Raw genomic sequence first — 13,754 nt, 5'->3', positions numbered from 1 at the left:
TACCTGGTCTCCTCCATAAAATGAGTAGAGTACTGCAGAATGGAAAGACTATGCATACTGTGGGTTTCTTTTAGTAAACCTAGTGTCACTAGGGCTTTTCTTCCTGGCATGGGTAAATCCTTCATATTCAAATTGAATGGCATTCTACAGATTATGTGGGGAAGTTTGAAATGTGTGTCATTGAAAAGATAGATGACTGTATTAAAAACATTTGAAAAGTACAATTTTGTGTGCACGGAACAGAGTAACTTTAGACATCGAAAAGGAAAGGGAAATGCAAAGTTTGTTTTCCTTTCATTTGCTGCAGCAAATTAGATGCTTTTATGCTCTTTATGTTGGAAATTCCATGTTAACGACTACAGATTAGCAAGGATGTCAGAATTTTTTTTCTTATCTGAGCTCCTGAATAAACTCAACATTGCCAGCGGCTCACGTCCAAGGTATGGTCTAAATTTACATGAAATATCACATTACAAATGTCTGAAGGTACATGTCATGGATAATTCAGTTCATATGGGCAGCCTTTTAGGCTCTGAGGGATATGCAATCAAGTCTTTTCCCCCAAAGGAATTTGGAGTTTCTGTGAAAAATACATTTTAAGTTTTAAAGGAACTCTGGGGTTTAAAGGAGCTGTAGGGGTAGTGCATCATTTGTGGGCATGAGGAAGAAAAAAAGTTCTACTCTTTGTATTTTCAGACCATCTCTCATACCATAACTTGCTTCCCCCCAACCTTTTTTTGTTTTTCCTAGTATCAGCTACTTCATTAGACTAAAAATGAGATTAATCTGAGGGCTTCGTTTTCTTTTTTATATTTCCTGCATAAACTAGAAGCATACATTCTTGAACTTGAAATATGTTTCTTCTGTGAAATTTATAGTAAACATGTAATGATTTTCACTTTCCATAAAACAGGCATTTTCATTTGGATTTAGTCTATTTTAACATAAAACACATGAAGATGTGTTATGTTTGACAAGATCTGTGCTTGATTAGCTAGTCTTTGTTCCTTCAGCCTAGCTGTGCATGTCGCAGCTGTGTTGCTGTTTTGTGTGACAGATTTTTTAAATAAACCATACAATTTAAAAAAAAAAACATCAATTTTTGCAGGATAGTTCTTTTTCAAAAGCAAATTTAGTTTTCAGTAAACTTTTTCTTAATTTTTTTCCCAAACACTGCAATAAATTATAATTACTTCCAGATCTTCAGCAAATTTTTCCCTTTGGACATATAGATTCTGCAGAAACAGAGTGATGTTATCCCAAAGGAGTCTTGTCATATAACACTTGTATTTTTCTGTATCTTATCTATTAGCAGGGAGAATTTATTTTCTTAAACAGAAAATACTCTCTTAGTATTTAAAACACCTTACTACTTCACCCATTCAAAAATGCAACTATTATAATAAATGATTACTTCAGAAAGAAATGCTTTATTACTTGCAATTCTAGAATACATACGGAATATCTGACAAATTTCAGAATTTAGTAGTTTTCAACACATCATTTATTCTCTTCGTTTTGCCTCCCATCATGTTTGATCAAGAAGTTTGATCAAGGTCATAATTCAGGAGTCTCCCAAGGAAATATCAAAACAAGAATGAAAATAATCTTCTCCTGAATCAGTGTATTGAGGAAAAGTATTTCTTTTGGATACTATCCATTGTAAATAGGCATTTACAAAAAAATTATTTTGGAAGTGAGGCAAAGGAATATTACATATAACCAAGAACATGTTTTACTTAAGACTGGCAATTAAAACCTGTTAAGAGATTCGCTAATATTGATAACATTCAAATAATCCTTCTTATAATTAAGCTATAGGTAGCTGCTGTAAATATTTTTATGAAATTATTTTTATGAAAAGTTATAGAACACGAAATGTCTTGGAAAACAAACTATACTAAGATTATCTCCGTAACTTTACATAATTGCATAACTAATACATAATCGATGGATAAAGTGGGAGCTAGCTAAAGCATTTTAAACTTTGGTTAACAGTGTTGGCTTCAAAAATGCGTCATGTCTGTTCAAATGGTCTTTCCTTTTAACCTGCAGAGTTAGAAACTGTTTGGATTGAATTCAGTTTCTCTCTCCATATCACAAGCAGCCATGCAGTACGTACTTAGTCAGAAAGGATCTGTAAAAGATCTACTCCCATGCAGCACAGTCCATAAAACGCTCTCCAGCAGTTTGACACATGTAAAACTTAGTAGTTCTATACTTCTATGCTCTTTGCTGTCACAACTATAAGGTGCCAAAATGAGAGGAAGATGGGAAATGAGTGCATTGCTGGTTGTCCTAAGTGAATATGGCAAGAAAAATTTTGAAACAGTATTAAGAAATTAATCCCACTCCAATGAAAACGAAAACCTGATGTCCCGTGCCTGTCGGAGTTGTGAGGAAATTCTCACTGAGTGAATCTGGTGATCACTTTAGCTCTGAGAACATACAGAAGACCCACCAACCAAGCATTGGAGAGATTTCAATACTAAAAGCACTAGCATGTCTAAATGTGCATCCCACATCAAGGTATGGTGTATCTCTTGGGTTTCAAAGGCTGGCAGCTGCCCAACACAGAAGCCAAGCAAAAAGAGAAATCTCTTCCTGGTCCCTACTACTAACCAGCAGAAGCTGTGATATATGGCATTCATATAATAGAAACACAGTGCATGCTTTTTGTTACTAAACAAATTATATTCAAGAGTCTCTAGAAAAGTTTTAGTAGGAGTTCTCCAGCTCTGCTGTACAGTGCCTTCTTATCAAGCACCATGCTAACAGGTCTGTTATCAGGTTCCATCTTAAGACAGTTAAGGTTTCTTTCTGTGCTACACACACGCATGCATACATACCCTATGACTGTTTCAGTGATGCATTTTTCCAGCATGACTTCACAGCGTCACCTCTGTACCAGTGCTGGCATTCAACTGACCCCTCATAAGCCTCTTTAACTCACAAACGCAACCGAAAACTCTACAGACTTTTTTTTTCCCTGGTTTAGTGGGTTAAGCTAGCAGAGGCCTAAGTGCAAAAACATTAGAGCTATTCAAAGGAAAGAGTTCAGGGTTGCAGAGAAAAGAGAGAAAACGTTGTTCATGTTTTTATGGCCGCAAGCTGTAAATTCAGATCTTTGCCTCTAATGGAATCATATTTTTGACTTCAGTTTCAGTATTCAGCTTATACTTATCTTTGATCAAATTGACACTGGCAGAGGTGTCATTTTCAACTGATTATACTTCTAGAGTAGCCATGAAAGCAATAGCTCATAGCAAGTGGCAGGTAGGATAGCTGGGGCTATAGAAGAGATGGACTGCCCTGTGGCTTTATCAGAGTCTTAGATCAGATTAAATTGATCATGAAACCACATTCTTAGCCTTTTTTTTTTTTTTTTTTTTTTTTTTTTTAACTGAGCAGGTGTGTGGAACCATGCCCCAGGGGAACGTCTTCTTGTGGTTTAGGTTAAGTTAGTTACAAGGATGTTTAAGATAAGCATAAGCTAATATCCACCTGTTTACTCTGGATGAAGTAAATCTGTTGTTTAAAAATGAAGTTAAATTTAAACGTTTGAACTTCTATCATACCCAAGGTTACAAGAAGGAAGGATGTAGGGAACTTGCTCTTTTCTGGCTCCATCAGTGCCAGCTGAAGAGATCACTACCTTAGTTGCTTGTCATACCTTTTCCTCTGGAGATTACTGCACTCCACACCATTCTGTCATCAGGATATCTCCTGAGACTCTCCCTAACATACTTCAGCCAAAATTAACTGAGTTAATTTGAATGTTTGAAATAAGATGTATCTGAGTGAGCGAGCTGCTAATTCAGAGGAGGTAGCAATCGCCCATGGAGGATTGCGTTGTCAACTGGCACAGCCACAGCCAACAAAACACATATCTATTCACACAAAGACTTCAGTCCTTTAAATATTTGAGCATATGATTCATTTCATCATATAATATAAATAAGTTAAATATAAATGATCTGATTCAATTTTAAGCATATGCTTAGGTGTTTGCAGGATTAATCCTAAATATATAATAAACTCTCTCTGAAAAGAAACATGATAGTCATTAATTTCCTTAAGTAAATACCAAGAAAAAAAGAGGAATTTTGGCATTTGATGGGAAAAATAAGTTAAAACCAAAAAAAGCCCCACAGATTTTTGTAGACAAGACAAAGTTCTAGAAAGCTACATGAAAACAGTCTGTCACCTAGCTCCAAACTGGGGTTTGTAATTTTGCTTTTTTATCAGTCTAAGATTTGAAGTTCAATAAGTCAAGTCCTTTTAGCTGAAACTGGCACTTTCTCTAATATTGTCAAATATTCTCTAATGTTTATATTTGGACGATGTAATGGTCCAGACAGAAAGACAAACAGTTTCTTCTGTCCTTATCCATTACCAAATATGGCACAACATAAACATCTGCTTTATTTATGTTCTGGTGTTTGGTTTGGGCTGCTCATAATACACAACATGGCCTCTACATAAATATATTGATATACACACTAAGTGTAATTACCAAAACCAGAAGTGAATTCTAACTAATACAACAAAAATAGGCTATTTTTAGGCCTACAGGGGAAGTAAAAAACTCTTTTTCCTTTAAATTTTCTTGCTCTAGGAGTTGAGTGATTTTCTCTCAGTGTTTCTCACTTGCTTTCTAGAATTCTGGAAGTTTTCCAAAAGGTCATCATTTTGCGTTGTCTTTTTAAGCTAAAGGGGTGTCAGAGAATTTCTTTGCATTAATTTCTTATCCATGTGTGGAATGTCTTCTAGCCCAGTCTCAGTCTTCATCTCTTCTCCATCTGCTTCTGATAATATAAATTTCAAATGGAAACCATCAGTGTATTCTTTTCTACTTGTTGGGCAATTTTATTTTCTTGATTATTCTGAGAGATGTCTTTCCACATCCCTCTCCACTCAGAAAGGTACATCTGTGTTTTGCCTTTAGTAATAAGCAGATTCTTTTCTCTCTCCAGTATCGTATTTTTATACTTGGGTCATCATGGAACATCTGATGCTTTCACTGACGAGTCCTTGTCAAAGACTATTTACAGTTATTACAGTCAGTGGGATGCTGATCTGAAACTCCTCTAAATTTGTGCTAAAACAGGCCAGATCAGAACACTGTAGGAATTACCTTCCCATATCCTAATATGTCAAGGTGTCTTCCCCTGACTTCTCTATTAAGTTGCCTACAATTTAGGAAGATGTTAGATAGCCCAGAGGAAAACACTTAGAAAGCCAGGAGCCAGCTGGTATTTTGTGAAGGGCTGAGACAGGGTGCAAGAGTTCATTCATATACCATAGTTCCTTGGTTTTCATTGTTCATGTCATGGAGAGAATATCAAAAAGTTTTCATTCTGCTGGTGTGTTTTGGAAAACTTCAGATCTGCACTGGCTTTCAGCATAATTATCCATATGTAGCAGCACAGGTTGTGAAAGATAATTTTAAAATCTCTTAAGAACTATTTTTCCTGTCATGAAGGAAACTGGAGAAGTTATGGAGATGTACCAGAATTTCTACAAGCAATTAAGGTTAATATTGTATCGCCAAAATAAATTTGCCAATTTCTCTAGTGTTCTGGATAATGTAAATGTTTTTGCAATTTAGGTATTTTTTTTCTCTGTTTGTTTAAATACCAATGAAATGTTCCTCTGAGCACATTTGACTTTGTTTTGGAGAAAAATTGGGTAATTATTGCCGGTGATGTGAAGGGCAATGGGTCTATGTGTTTTCAGGAAAGAAAAAGATTAACGCATTCCTCCAATCAAGAAAACACAGAAAAAATGAGGCTTTAGCCATGTGAAAGTGAAATCTAAATACTTTTCTAATACCTTTGCTGCATTTTTTTAAGTCATGTTCACATAAATTGTGTTGTGAAAGTTTCACGTTCTTTTTCTGTTCTGTGATTTGGCCAGAAGCCCAGTGGATTCCAGTACTTGAGATTTGCCTTGCAGGAGGATGTCATCCGTCATTCTGCAACTTCCTTATTGTGGGAAATAGTCATTTCTAAAAAAGAATGACCTATCATAGAATCCTAAAACTGACTTCAAATTCACTTGAAAGAGTAGACCAAAGATACATTTTATTTCTAATCTATCAGCAGGGTGTGTGTGTGTGTTGGGGAGTGGGGGAGAAGGCAATAACACTGGAATGCTTAGATCTGATTCTTCATTCCAAACAGTAATGGAAGGTTTTAAGACTCCAATTCCTTTACTCAGTTCTTCTAGGAATGGAAGGAACACTCCTATTAACCTTAAAACTGTACAATCTACTTAAAATTTTATTAGGCTGTATCTTCAACTCAGTTAAATTTTCTGCTCATGCCTACTTCTAAAGATTTTTTTTTTTTTTTTGCCATAAAGAAAAAAATTCTTCAGTCTCATAACATTTCCTTTGAATCTTTCCACTTAACCAAAGTAAATCAAGTTATTGGTGATTCTAGGAGGCAACTTCACAACATGGAATTCAAACCCAAGGTAAAATACATGCATGTTGTGAATTGCAAAGACATTTCTGTAAAGTTTCCTGTCTGTTATCCTGATGAAAGGTTACATCTGTTCTGCTCCATACAAGACTTTTCTCCAGGCATATTCAAGGATCCAGGAACAAGAGAATCAATGTCATAGAATTGCATCTATGTCAAGAAATTATGCTTAAAATACAGCAATTGAAGAACTGAAGTATTAACTGAGTTCTTAATATCTAAGGCTAGAAGATTCAATAAAGATTCGGTGAGACAAAAAGAAGAAAAAATCAGCTAAGTGTAGGACATGCAGAAGAGAAAATTCCAGAGAAGCTAAAATTGATTGAGATTGTAACTCTTGTAGTGGAAGGACCGTTGTAGGGTGTAGGGTGACCATGAATCTACCTCCGCACTAACTTCAGTTTGTTGAAAAACTTACAAATTGCGAAGCAATTTTAGACTTCCTTACAGAAATTTAAATGGGTGAGAGCTCTCCTGTAGATTAGGAAAACCCTAAGGATGACTATTCTTTTTTTGTATAAAGATATTTCATGTCAAATTAATTATTTAGTTTTAAATAGTATCACAAGATTTTTATTAAAAAGTTATTTTCTTGCTGATCACCGTGAATATAGATCCAAAAAGGGATTGTAAGCAAAGGTTGCTTTGGAAAGAAATACCGTATAAACTGAGAAAAGGTTCTTAGGTTGCCAAGCTTAGTTGTTTGGGGTTTTTTGGTCCTTCACTGTTATTTTTCATCTATGCAATTTTTCTGGTATCTGTTTAACACGCTACACAAATCAGGAACACTAAATTTGCAAATATTGTCAGGCCTTTATTTTTTTGTGATAAAGACTGGAGAATCTTAAAGAAATGAGCTAGGAAAATACAATCATATAGAAAGTAGACATTGTAAGAGTATCAGAGAATAATAAAATACAAATCATGGATTATAAATAAGTAAAACCATTTGAAGTAATATCTATACTGAGTTATAGCTTGTTATTTAGGAGTTTTAGCCTTTTACTGTCACCCCAGTTTTATTCATCTCCTCTCCTCCTCTGGATGGACAGTTTCATAGCTGGATTCACTCTGAACTTTCTGTCAAGGAATCTGTACTCGTGCTTTCTGAATGCAGTGGTGCTTTTCAAGCAACAATATCAGAAGAGAGGAGGAGGACAAGTTAGGTCTTTTTCTTTTTTTTTTTTTTTTTTTTTTTGGTCAGAAACCTAATCATTTTGTATATTTTCTATAGAAATGTGCATAACAAAATATTTATAACACACCCATAGTGGACAGTAACATAATTCAGTCTCTAAAGTTATAACGGTTAGTTATTGTGAACAAAGACACTTTTTGGATTTTTTTGCAACAACAGTAAAATTAAAAATAAAATTTAATATCCTCTTCCTGATTTTAGTACAAAGAAGTGATAAATGTTGTTCTTCAACACTTTGGGTTTTAGACAGTTTTCAGATGTGTCTCTATCCCTAAGTCTTCTATACCCTGCTTGTGGTCAAGAGGAATTCTTTATCCCATGTGCTGTTGGCAGTAATGGCCATGGCCATCCCCACGGCCCTATGAAATGGGGGCATTTTCCTAAGGGAAGAGAGGACAATCTGCTACTGTAGAAGAAATTTCCTGGTACAGGCCTTTGGCACAGTCTTCCATTACTTCTGCATATAATTGGCATCAGCAGTTTTGATGCACAGCAGAGTCTCCCAGCTTTTGTTTTAAGGCTCAGAAGATGCAGGATACATAATACTCTGAAAACACCTGGGATGTAGTGTAGTTACTCAAGCAGTTAGCTGCTAATAACTAAATGTCCATGCTATGATTCTACTTGCCCACAGTATAAATTTTCCAAGTACTCATCACTGCATCCATTACTTTTGGTGAATATCTTTTGAGTTTCTTGCACCTTGAGGGCTAGACAGACTTTTTGTGGAAACTAAGATAATAAAATCAAATTGCTTCAAGTTCTGTGAGCAGATAGCTGCAAGTCTTAACCTAGTTCTTAAAATTCATGCAGTGATCTGAATTTGGATTGCAAATGCAACTTTAATGATAGCATTTCCAATCCCTCTAAGTATTTTGCTTTTGAAAATAGTATAGTGTTAGGCTCTTCTAAAAACAAACAGGAAAAAAGAAAACCAGATGTCTCTTCACAGGATTAGTTAGCATCTCAGGATCATGAGTCTGTTATATTAAATTCTGCCAAAATTGAGAAGAAATTGTAATAGTAATCATTATCCTCTCATTTGTGGATCAGCAATAGAGGCATGGGATATATAGTAAGTTCTTAGTGAAGCAATGCATGAATGAGGAGTCCTGGCTTCTTTGTGGTTCTGCATTTTTATTTTTTCCACTAGTTTTTGGTAGATAGCAGACAGGTGGAGTTTCACACACCTTTATCATGAAGAACTAGTTTGGCTAAATTGGTGAGGTTTTCCACCTCTGGAGACACAGGGAGAGATTCATTTGCTTCCACATCTGATGCCATTTGGGACTGAGATATGTCACCTAAAATCCAGTTAGCCATTTTGGATGTCCTGAAGTGTCTGAGACATTTGCATGAGGTAGAAAGATCTGATAAAAGACTTGCAGGAATCCCTTGACCTCGTCCAGACACAAGTAGATAGGATAACTGAACATACTTAAAATGGCACTGCATGCCTGCATTTAGGCAATTGAATCCTTTCCTTCTTAGTATATCAGAGTGACTCTGTGCTATACCAGGGAGACTTAATTGCTTCCAATTAGGCTTGCCTCAGTTACTGGATTTGGAAAAGAACAAAATCAGCACCACTTAACAACGGATCCGATGTAATGATTTTCTAGCTCACAAGCTAGTGGCATGAGTGCTGATACTCCATCTTCCCTAATCAAGATTTCTGCTGAGAAATGGGTTAAGGGTATGCTCATTATTTGAGTATTTTAGCACTTTACCTCTCATAAATCCTATCATGAGTACAAGCATATGGTTATTTTTTTCGAAGATGTCTGACTTGGCCAAATCTCCAAATTTCTATGGGATGAGCAAGAAGAACCTGGCTGGTTAGTTAGTAGTTTTCACAAGTATTCTTTGAGAAAATTTCCTAACCCTGTACAGAGCAATTTTACTGCTCAAGTCAGGAAACAAGCATTTGGAATTTCTGCCTGAATTTTTAGGCCTGGAAAAAGGAAATGTAAAATGGAATAGTTCTGTGACTGTAACTCTGTCTACCCATTTTTGCTTATGGTCTGAAGTCTTGGACTAGGAAATTTCTTTCTGAACTGTAATCTAGCTAATGTATCTTGATTTCTTCTGAGTAATCAAAAGGAAGTGTTTATTACACTTAAAGAAAAATTTTAAGGAATTATCCCAAAAGAAAGTTACCTTTACTTGCTAGAGAGATGTCCTGACCTTTTTTATCTCAACTGTCAAAAATCTGTTTGTGGGATAGAGGTGGAAGGTTGTATGACAAAAAGCTATTGTTATAGATTGAGAATTTTCTCTTTAATCCAGTGGTGTATGATATAAAAAGCTGTTATCATTTAATATCTATTAAATGGTTTAAATCAGTTTCAAAAGTTGACCTTGGAAATCCATATTAATATTAAAAGAATTTAAAAGTCTCAGTTTGTTATTAGCTACTATTTTTGTTTTCACTCAAAATGGGAAAAAATGAAGAATGAACTCAAGGATGGATGGATGATACACAGATTATTGCCTGCTTATATGTTCAAATGTAAACAGTGTAACAGTGGAGTAAAGTGATGAAGAAACTGATACCACTGTACTTTGTTGCACCTCATATACTCATTAAGCAACTATACGAATTGGAGAAACAAGGGTTTTTTCCTCCAGACAAGAAAAATAAAGATTGCTTGAAGGCAGGTATAGAAAACATGACCACCTAAAATTAATTTGAAAATCAGAATGAATTACATTTTTTTAAATGATCAGGTTGTTCTCCTTTGAAAGAAAGAACAACATTAAATTAAGAAGTTCAAGCTCAATTCGAGCTCCTTTAGGCAGTTATCCGGGTCAGTTTCAGAAACACTGTTTAAAATCCTTGGTTTCTGATCATGTTATGTTTTATCTTCTTAGGAATGGCAAAATTCTATTCAGAAGAATGCAGGACTTGCATTTATTGAGCTCATCAATGAAGGAAGGTAATTAATTTTAAAGCTTTTGAACAAGTAGTCATTTTGCATTTTATTCCATTGGGTGATAATACTTTCTCACCATCTGTTCCAAAAAGACTGTGAAAAGGCGATTTTAATGAAGAAGTTTATTGTTTAGATACTTTGCCTAACAAATATTTAACTTGGAAATGTATACATTCTTAAATTTTTGTTTATTGACAAAAGAAAATAAAGCCCCCATGGGGTGTATATGGGTCTGGGTTTATTTGAGAGTTGAACCACCATCTTACTGAGCAGCAAGGTTGTTTTACCCAGACAGTCTAGGGAGCCCAATCTGTAAATCCATCTGCTGCTCCATCTGTTTTAGGAGCACTGCATTCATTGTACAGATGCCCTTCATTATACTATCAGTTCATAAGGAATTATTTTTATCTAGAATTTCTGGTCCAATTTAAGTCTTGTGTAACACACAGAACATCATATTTATAAGAGCTGCGTTGCTTTTGCAAGTTGTTAAGATGCTTTATTATCAATCCTCAAGTAATTTTAATGCTATATTTGTTTACATCTTCTAGTCTGTGCAGTGTTTGTCAGTACTTTCAGCCAGACAGCTGGGCAGTAATGGGGCTCTCTTTGGCCTTGCTGGTAGTGGAATGCCAAGGACAAATGCAGCCACTTGTGTCATGTGTGTCACTTTTATTGGCCAGGAAATTAGATCCGTTTAGATCTAGATTTCTTGGTATGTGCAGTTGAATAAAAATCTTCATAGTAATATGCCCATTGAAGAGATTTTGTCATTTTGTGTGTGATTTGGGTTTTTGCTGATAGTATGTCATTACCAATACTGAAATACCAAATCTTCCATTGTTGAAATGGTCTCTTTTTTACAGTAGGATTTTTTTTTGTCTAGCTGTTATTTCAATGGTGAAGCCATGCATTCATTTCAAGAGAAGACTGGAAAATATCAGAGAATAGGAATAGAGGGATACTGCTATCTGGAAAATAGGAATATGTATCTTTATATCAGATTTTTGGCTGTTACAAATTCCCTTAGATTCATTGCAGACACTGAAGTTACGTTACAATATACCAGTTGGAAGTGTAGCCCTTTTAATTGGAAATTATTCTCGCTGGAAAGTGGCGCATGGGTTTAAACAATAATAGGGCTCATCTAAGTAGGTCATCTGCTGCAAATTATTATACAATAAATATTGCACAATAATAGACTGAGTAATTATAATAAGTTCATATTCTTGGATGGTAATATGGAAACCTATTCTGCTCCTTTGTATTTTCTCAACCTTTTTTTTTTTGGAGTGGAAAATTCTTGTAAACTGTTTTTGCTTACAGTAGCATTGGATAGTAAGATCAGATATTATTGCATGCTCACTGTTGAGAAAATGCTTGTTGTGAACAAATCCCATATCTGCCTTTTTTAGCTCAAGTATTAAGATATTGGTAGACTCTCTACTCCCTCTAACAATAACTTTTCGAAAGGTAGTAATAATTAAGAACTGCTGCTTAAATCCAGTCAAACGAATGCCTAATCAAACTGCCCTTAGATACAAGTTCCTCCATATACTTTTGTCATAAACATGTCTTAGAATGAGTGTGTGTGCATTAGTAGAACATTTGCTCTTCTTTACAATCAGCCCATCCATTTTTAATTTATCCTTTTGGGGATAAAGATAACAATCCTTTAAGTGGAAATTGTTATAAATATTTATTCTACTTAATAGCTAAACTTGTGAATGCAATTCATCAATCATAGCTAGAGAATGCAATTGTGCAGTTGTCAACAATTAACAGGACATAAACAGTTGATGAATGTGCAGCTGAATTAAAGTGCTCCCTAGGATAACCTGAAATTATAAACTGGATCATTTAAAGGAATCTAACAAAGGATCTTTATAATTAAAACAAAGCAGGGTTAATGGGATGTAAAATTGCATATAATCGCTGTGCAATAATGATTGAATTTTAAATTATTAAAAGCAAAATGAAGACTAAGAATATTTTGAAGGATTTTCTGGATAAGATTTTGAGAGACATAGGTAATAAATCAACAGTTTTAAGCAAGCTTTCTCATTTGGGGTGGGGAGGAAAGGGATTAGATGTGATATGGAAGATCATAATTTTTAATATTTTCAGTTACATATCTATCTGCTTTAATATGTGGATGTTATTAGGAGATCTTCTGAGTATCTTAATTTTGTTGTTTCTGCATTAAAGCATTTGAATGCCTTTCTGATTGTTGACTTAATTAGAAATGTTCTGAAACAAAATATTTCAGTTTAGTTGTATTTAAAAACACATAATATCCTTATTCCCCTCACTTTAATAAGTTGTGTTTTCATTTTAAATCAGTCGATTCATTGTGTTTGTTTCTGTTTTTACTTGTTTTAGAAAACATTTTGCTAGAAAGGTCTGAATGACACATAATTGTAAAACTGAGAACACAAATACTCTGATAGAGTTTTCTAAAATTAGGAATTTGGAGAAGGAAGAGAGCTGGAATGCCTAAATTTAATCCTGAGTTTGTTCTTAACTATCTGTGAGTTTAAAAATTACCTCTGCATCAGGTTTTCTCATCTATAAAATAAAGAAACTAATTGTTTGTATAAGAGAGTTGTGATAAAAATATTTACAACACGAAGATGAAGATACATTATATGATCACTAAATTTTATGAAAAACTCTATTTTAACAGTTTTTAGTATAACAAGTGCCTCTGGCTATAGATTTAAAGTAATATTTTAAAGGAAAATATGTACAAAGATATTTAATTTGGGAGTGGAGAATAACATTGTCAATAATAAACCTAAATAAACCCTCCCTCCCAGAGTGAGGGAAGGGGTTTACTGAGACAGTTTGCTCATGATCTTGAACTCTATGCTTCTTTTTGATGTCTTATGCTATGAATATCTGTTATTGCGGGTATCACACATGTCAAGAGCTCCATTGACAGCAGCTTAATTAGGATTTCAGATTTATGTTTTGGTGTACATGGAAGTAGGCTTCTTAAGCGCTAGATGTATCTGCAATGTTGGCTGTAAAAGAGAACATCAAAAGAGCTCTTTAGGAATGATGTGGGAGGGAGATTACAACCTGCAGTTAAATGAGGTAGTGATGGATAAGGTCAAAAGCAAAAGATGC

At 34.8% G+C, this 13,754-nt stretch overlaps 1 protein-coding gene across 4 annotated transcripts in view; it reads left to right on the top strand.

Annotated features, from left to right (window-relative positions):
* Window positions 1-13,754, top strand: part of NBEA (neurobeachin) — a 533,052-nt gene that overhangs the window by 266,779 nt on the left and 252,519 nt on the right. For all 4 annotated transcript variants that reach the window (XM_064504927.1, XM_064504930.1, XM_064504928.1 and 1 more), the window contains one exon: window positions 10,561-10,625. In XM_064504927.1, the coding sequence (XP_064360997.1) occupies window positions 10,561-10,625 (65 nt within the window). The remainder of the gene's footprint in view (window positions 1-10,560; window positions 10,626-13,754) is intronic.

This window comes from Dromaius novaehollandiae, chromosome 1, assembly GCF_036370855.1.
Source record: "Dromaius novaehollandiae isolate bDroNov1 chromosome 1, bDroNov1.hap1, whole genome shotgun sequence".
NCBI classification, from domain to species: Eukaryota; Metazoa; Chordata; class Aves; order Casuariiformes; family Dromaiidae; genus Dromaius; species Dromaius novaehollandiae.
Note: the sequence above shows the minus strand (reverse complement) of the source record. Positions and strands in the feature narration are given on the sequence as shown.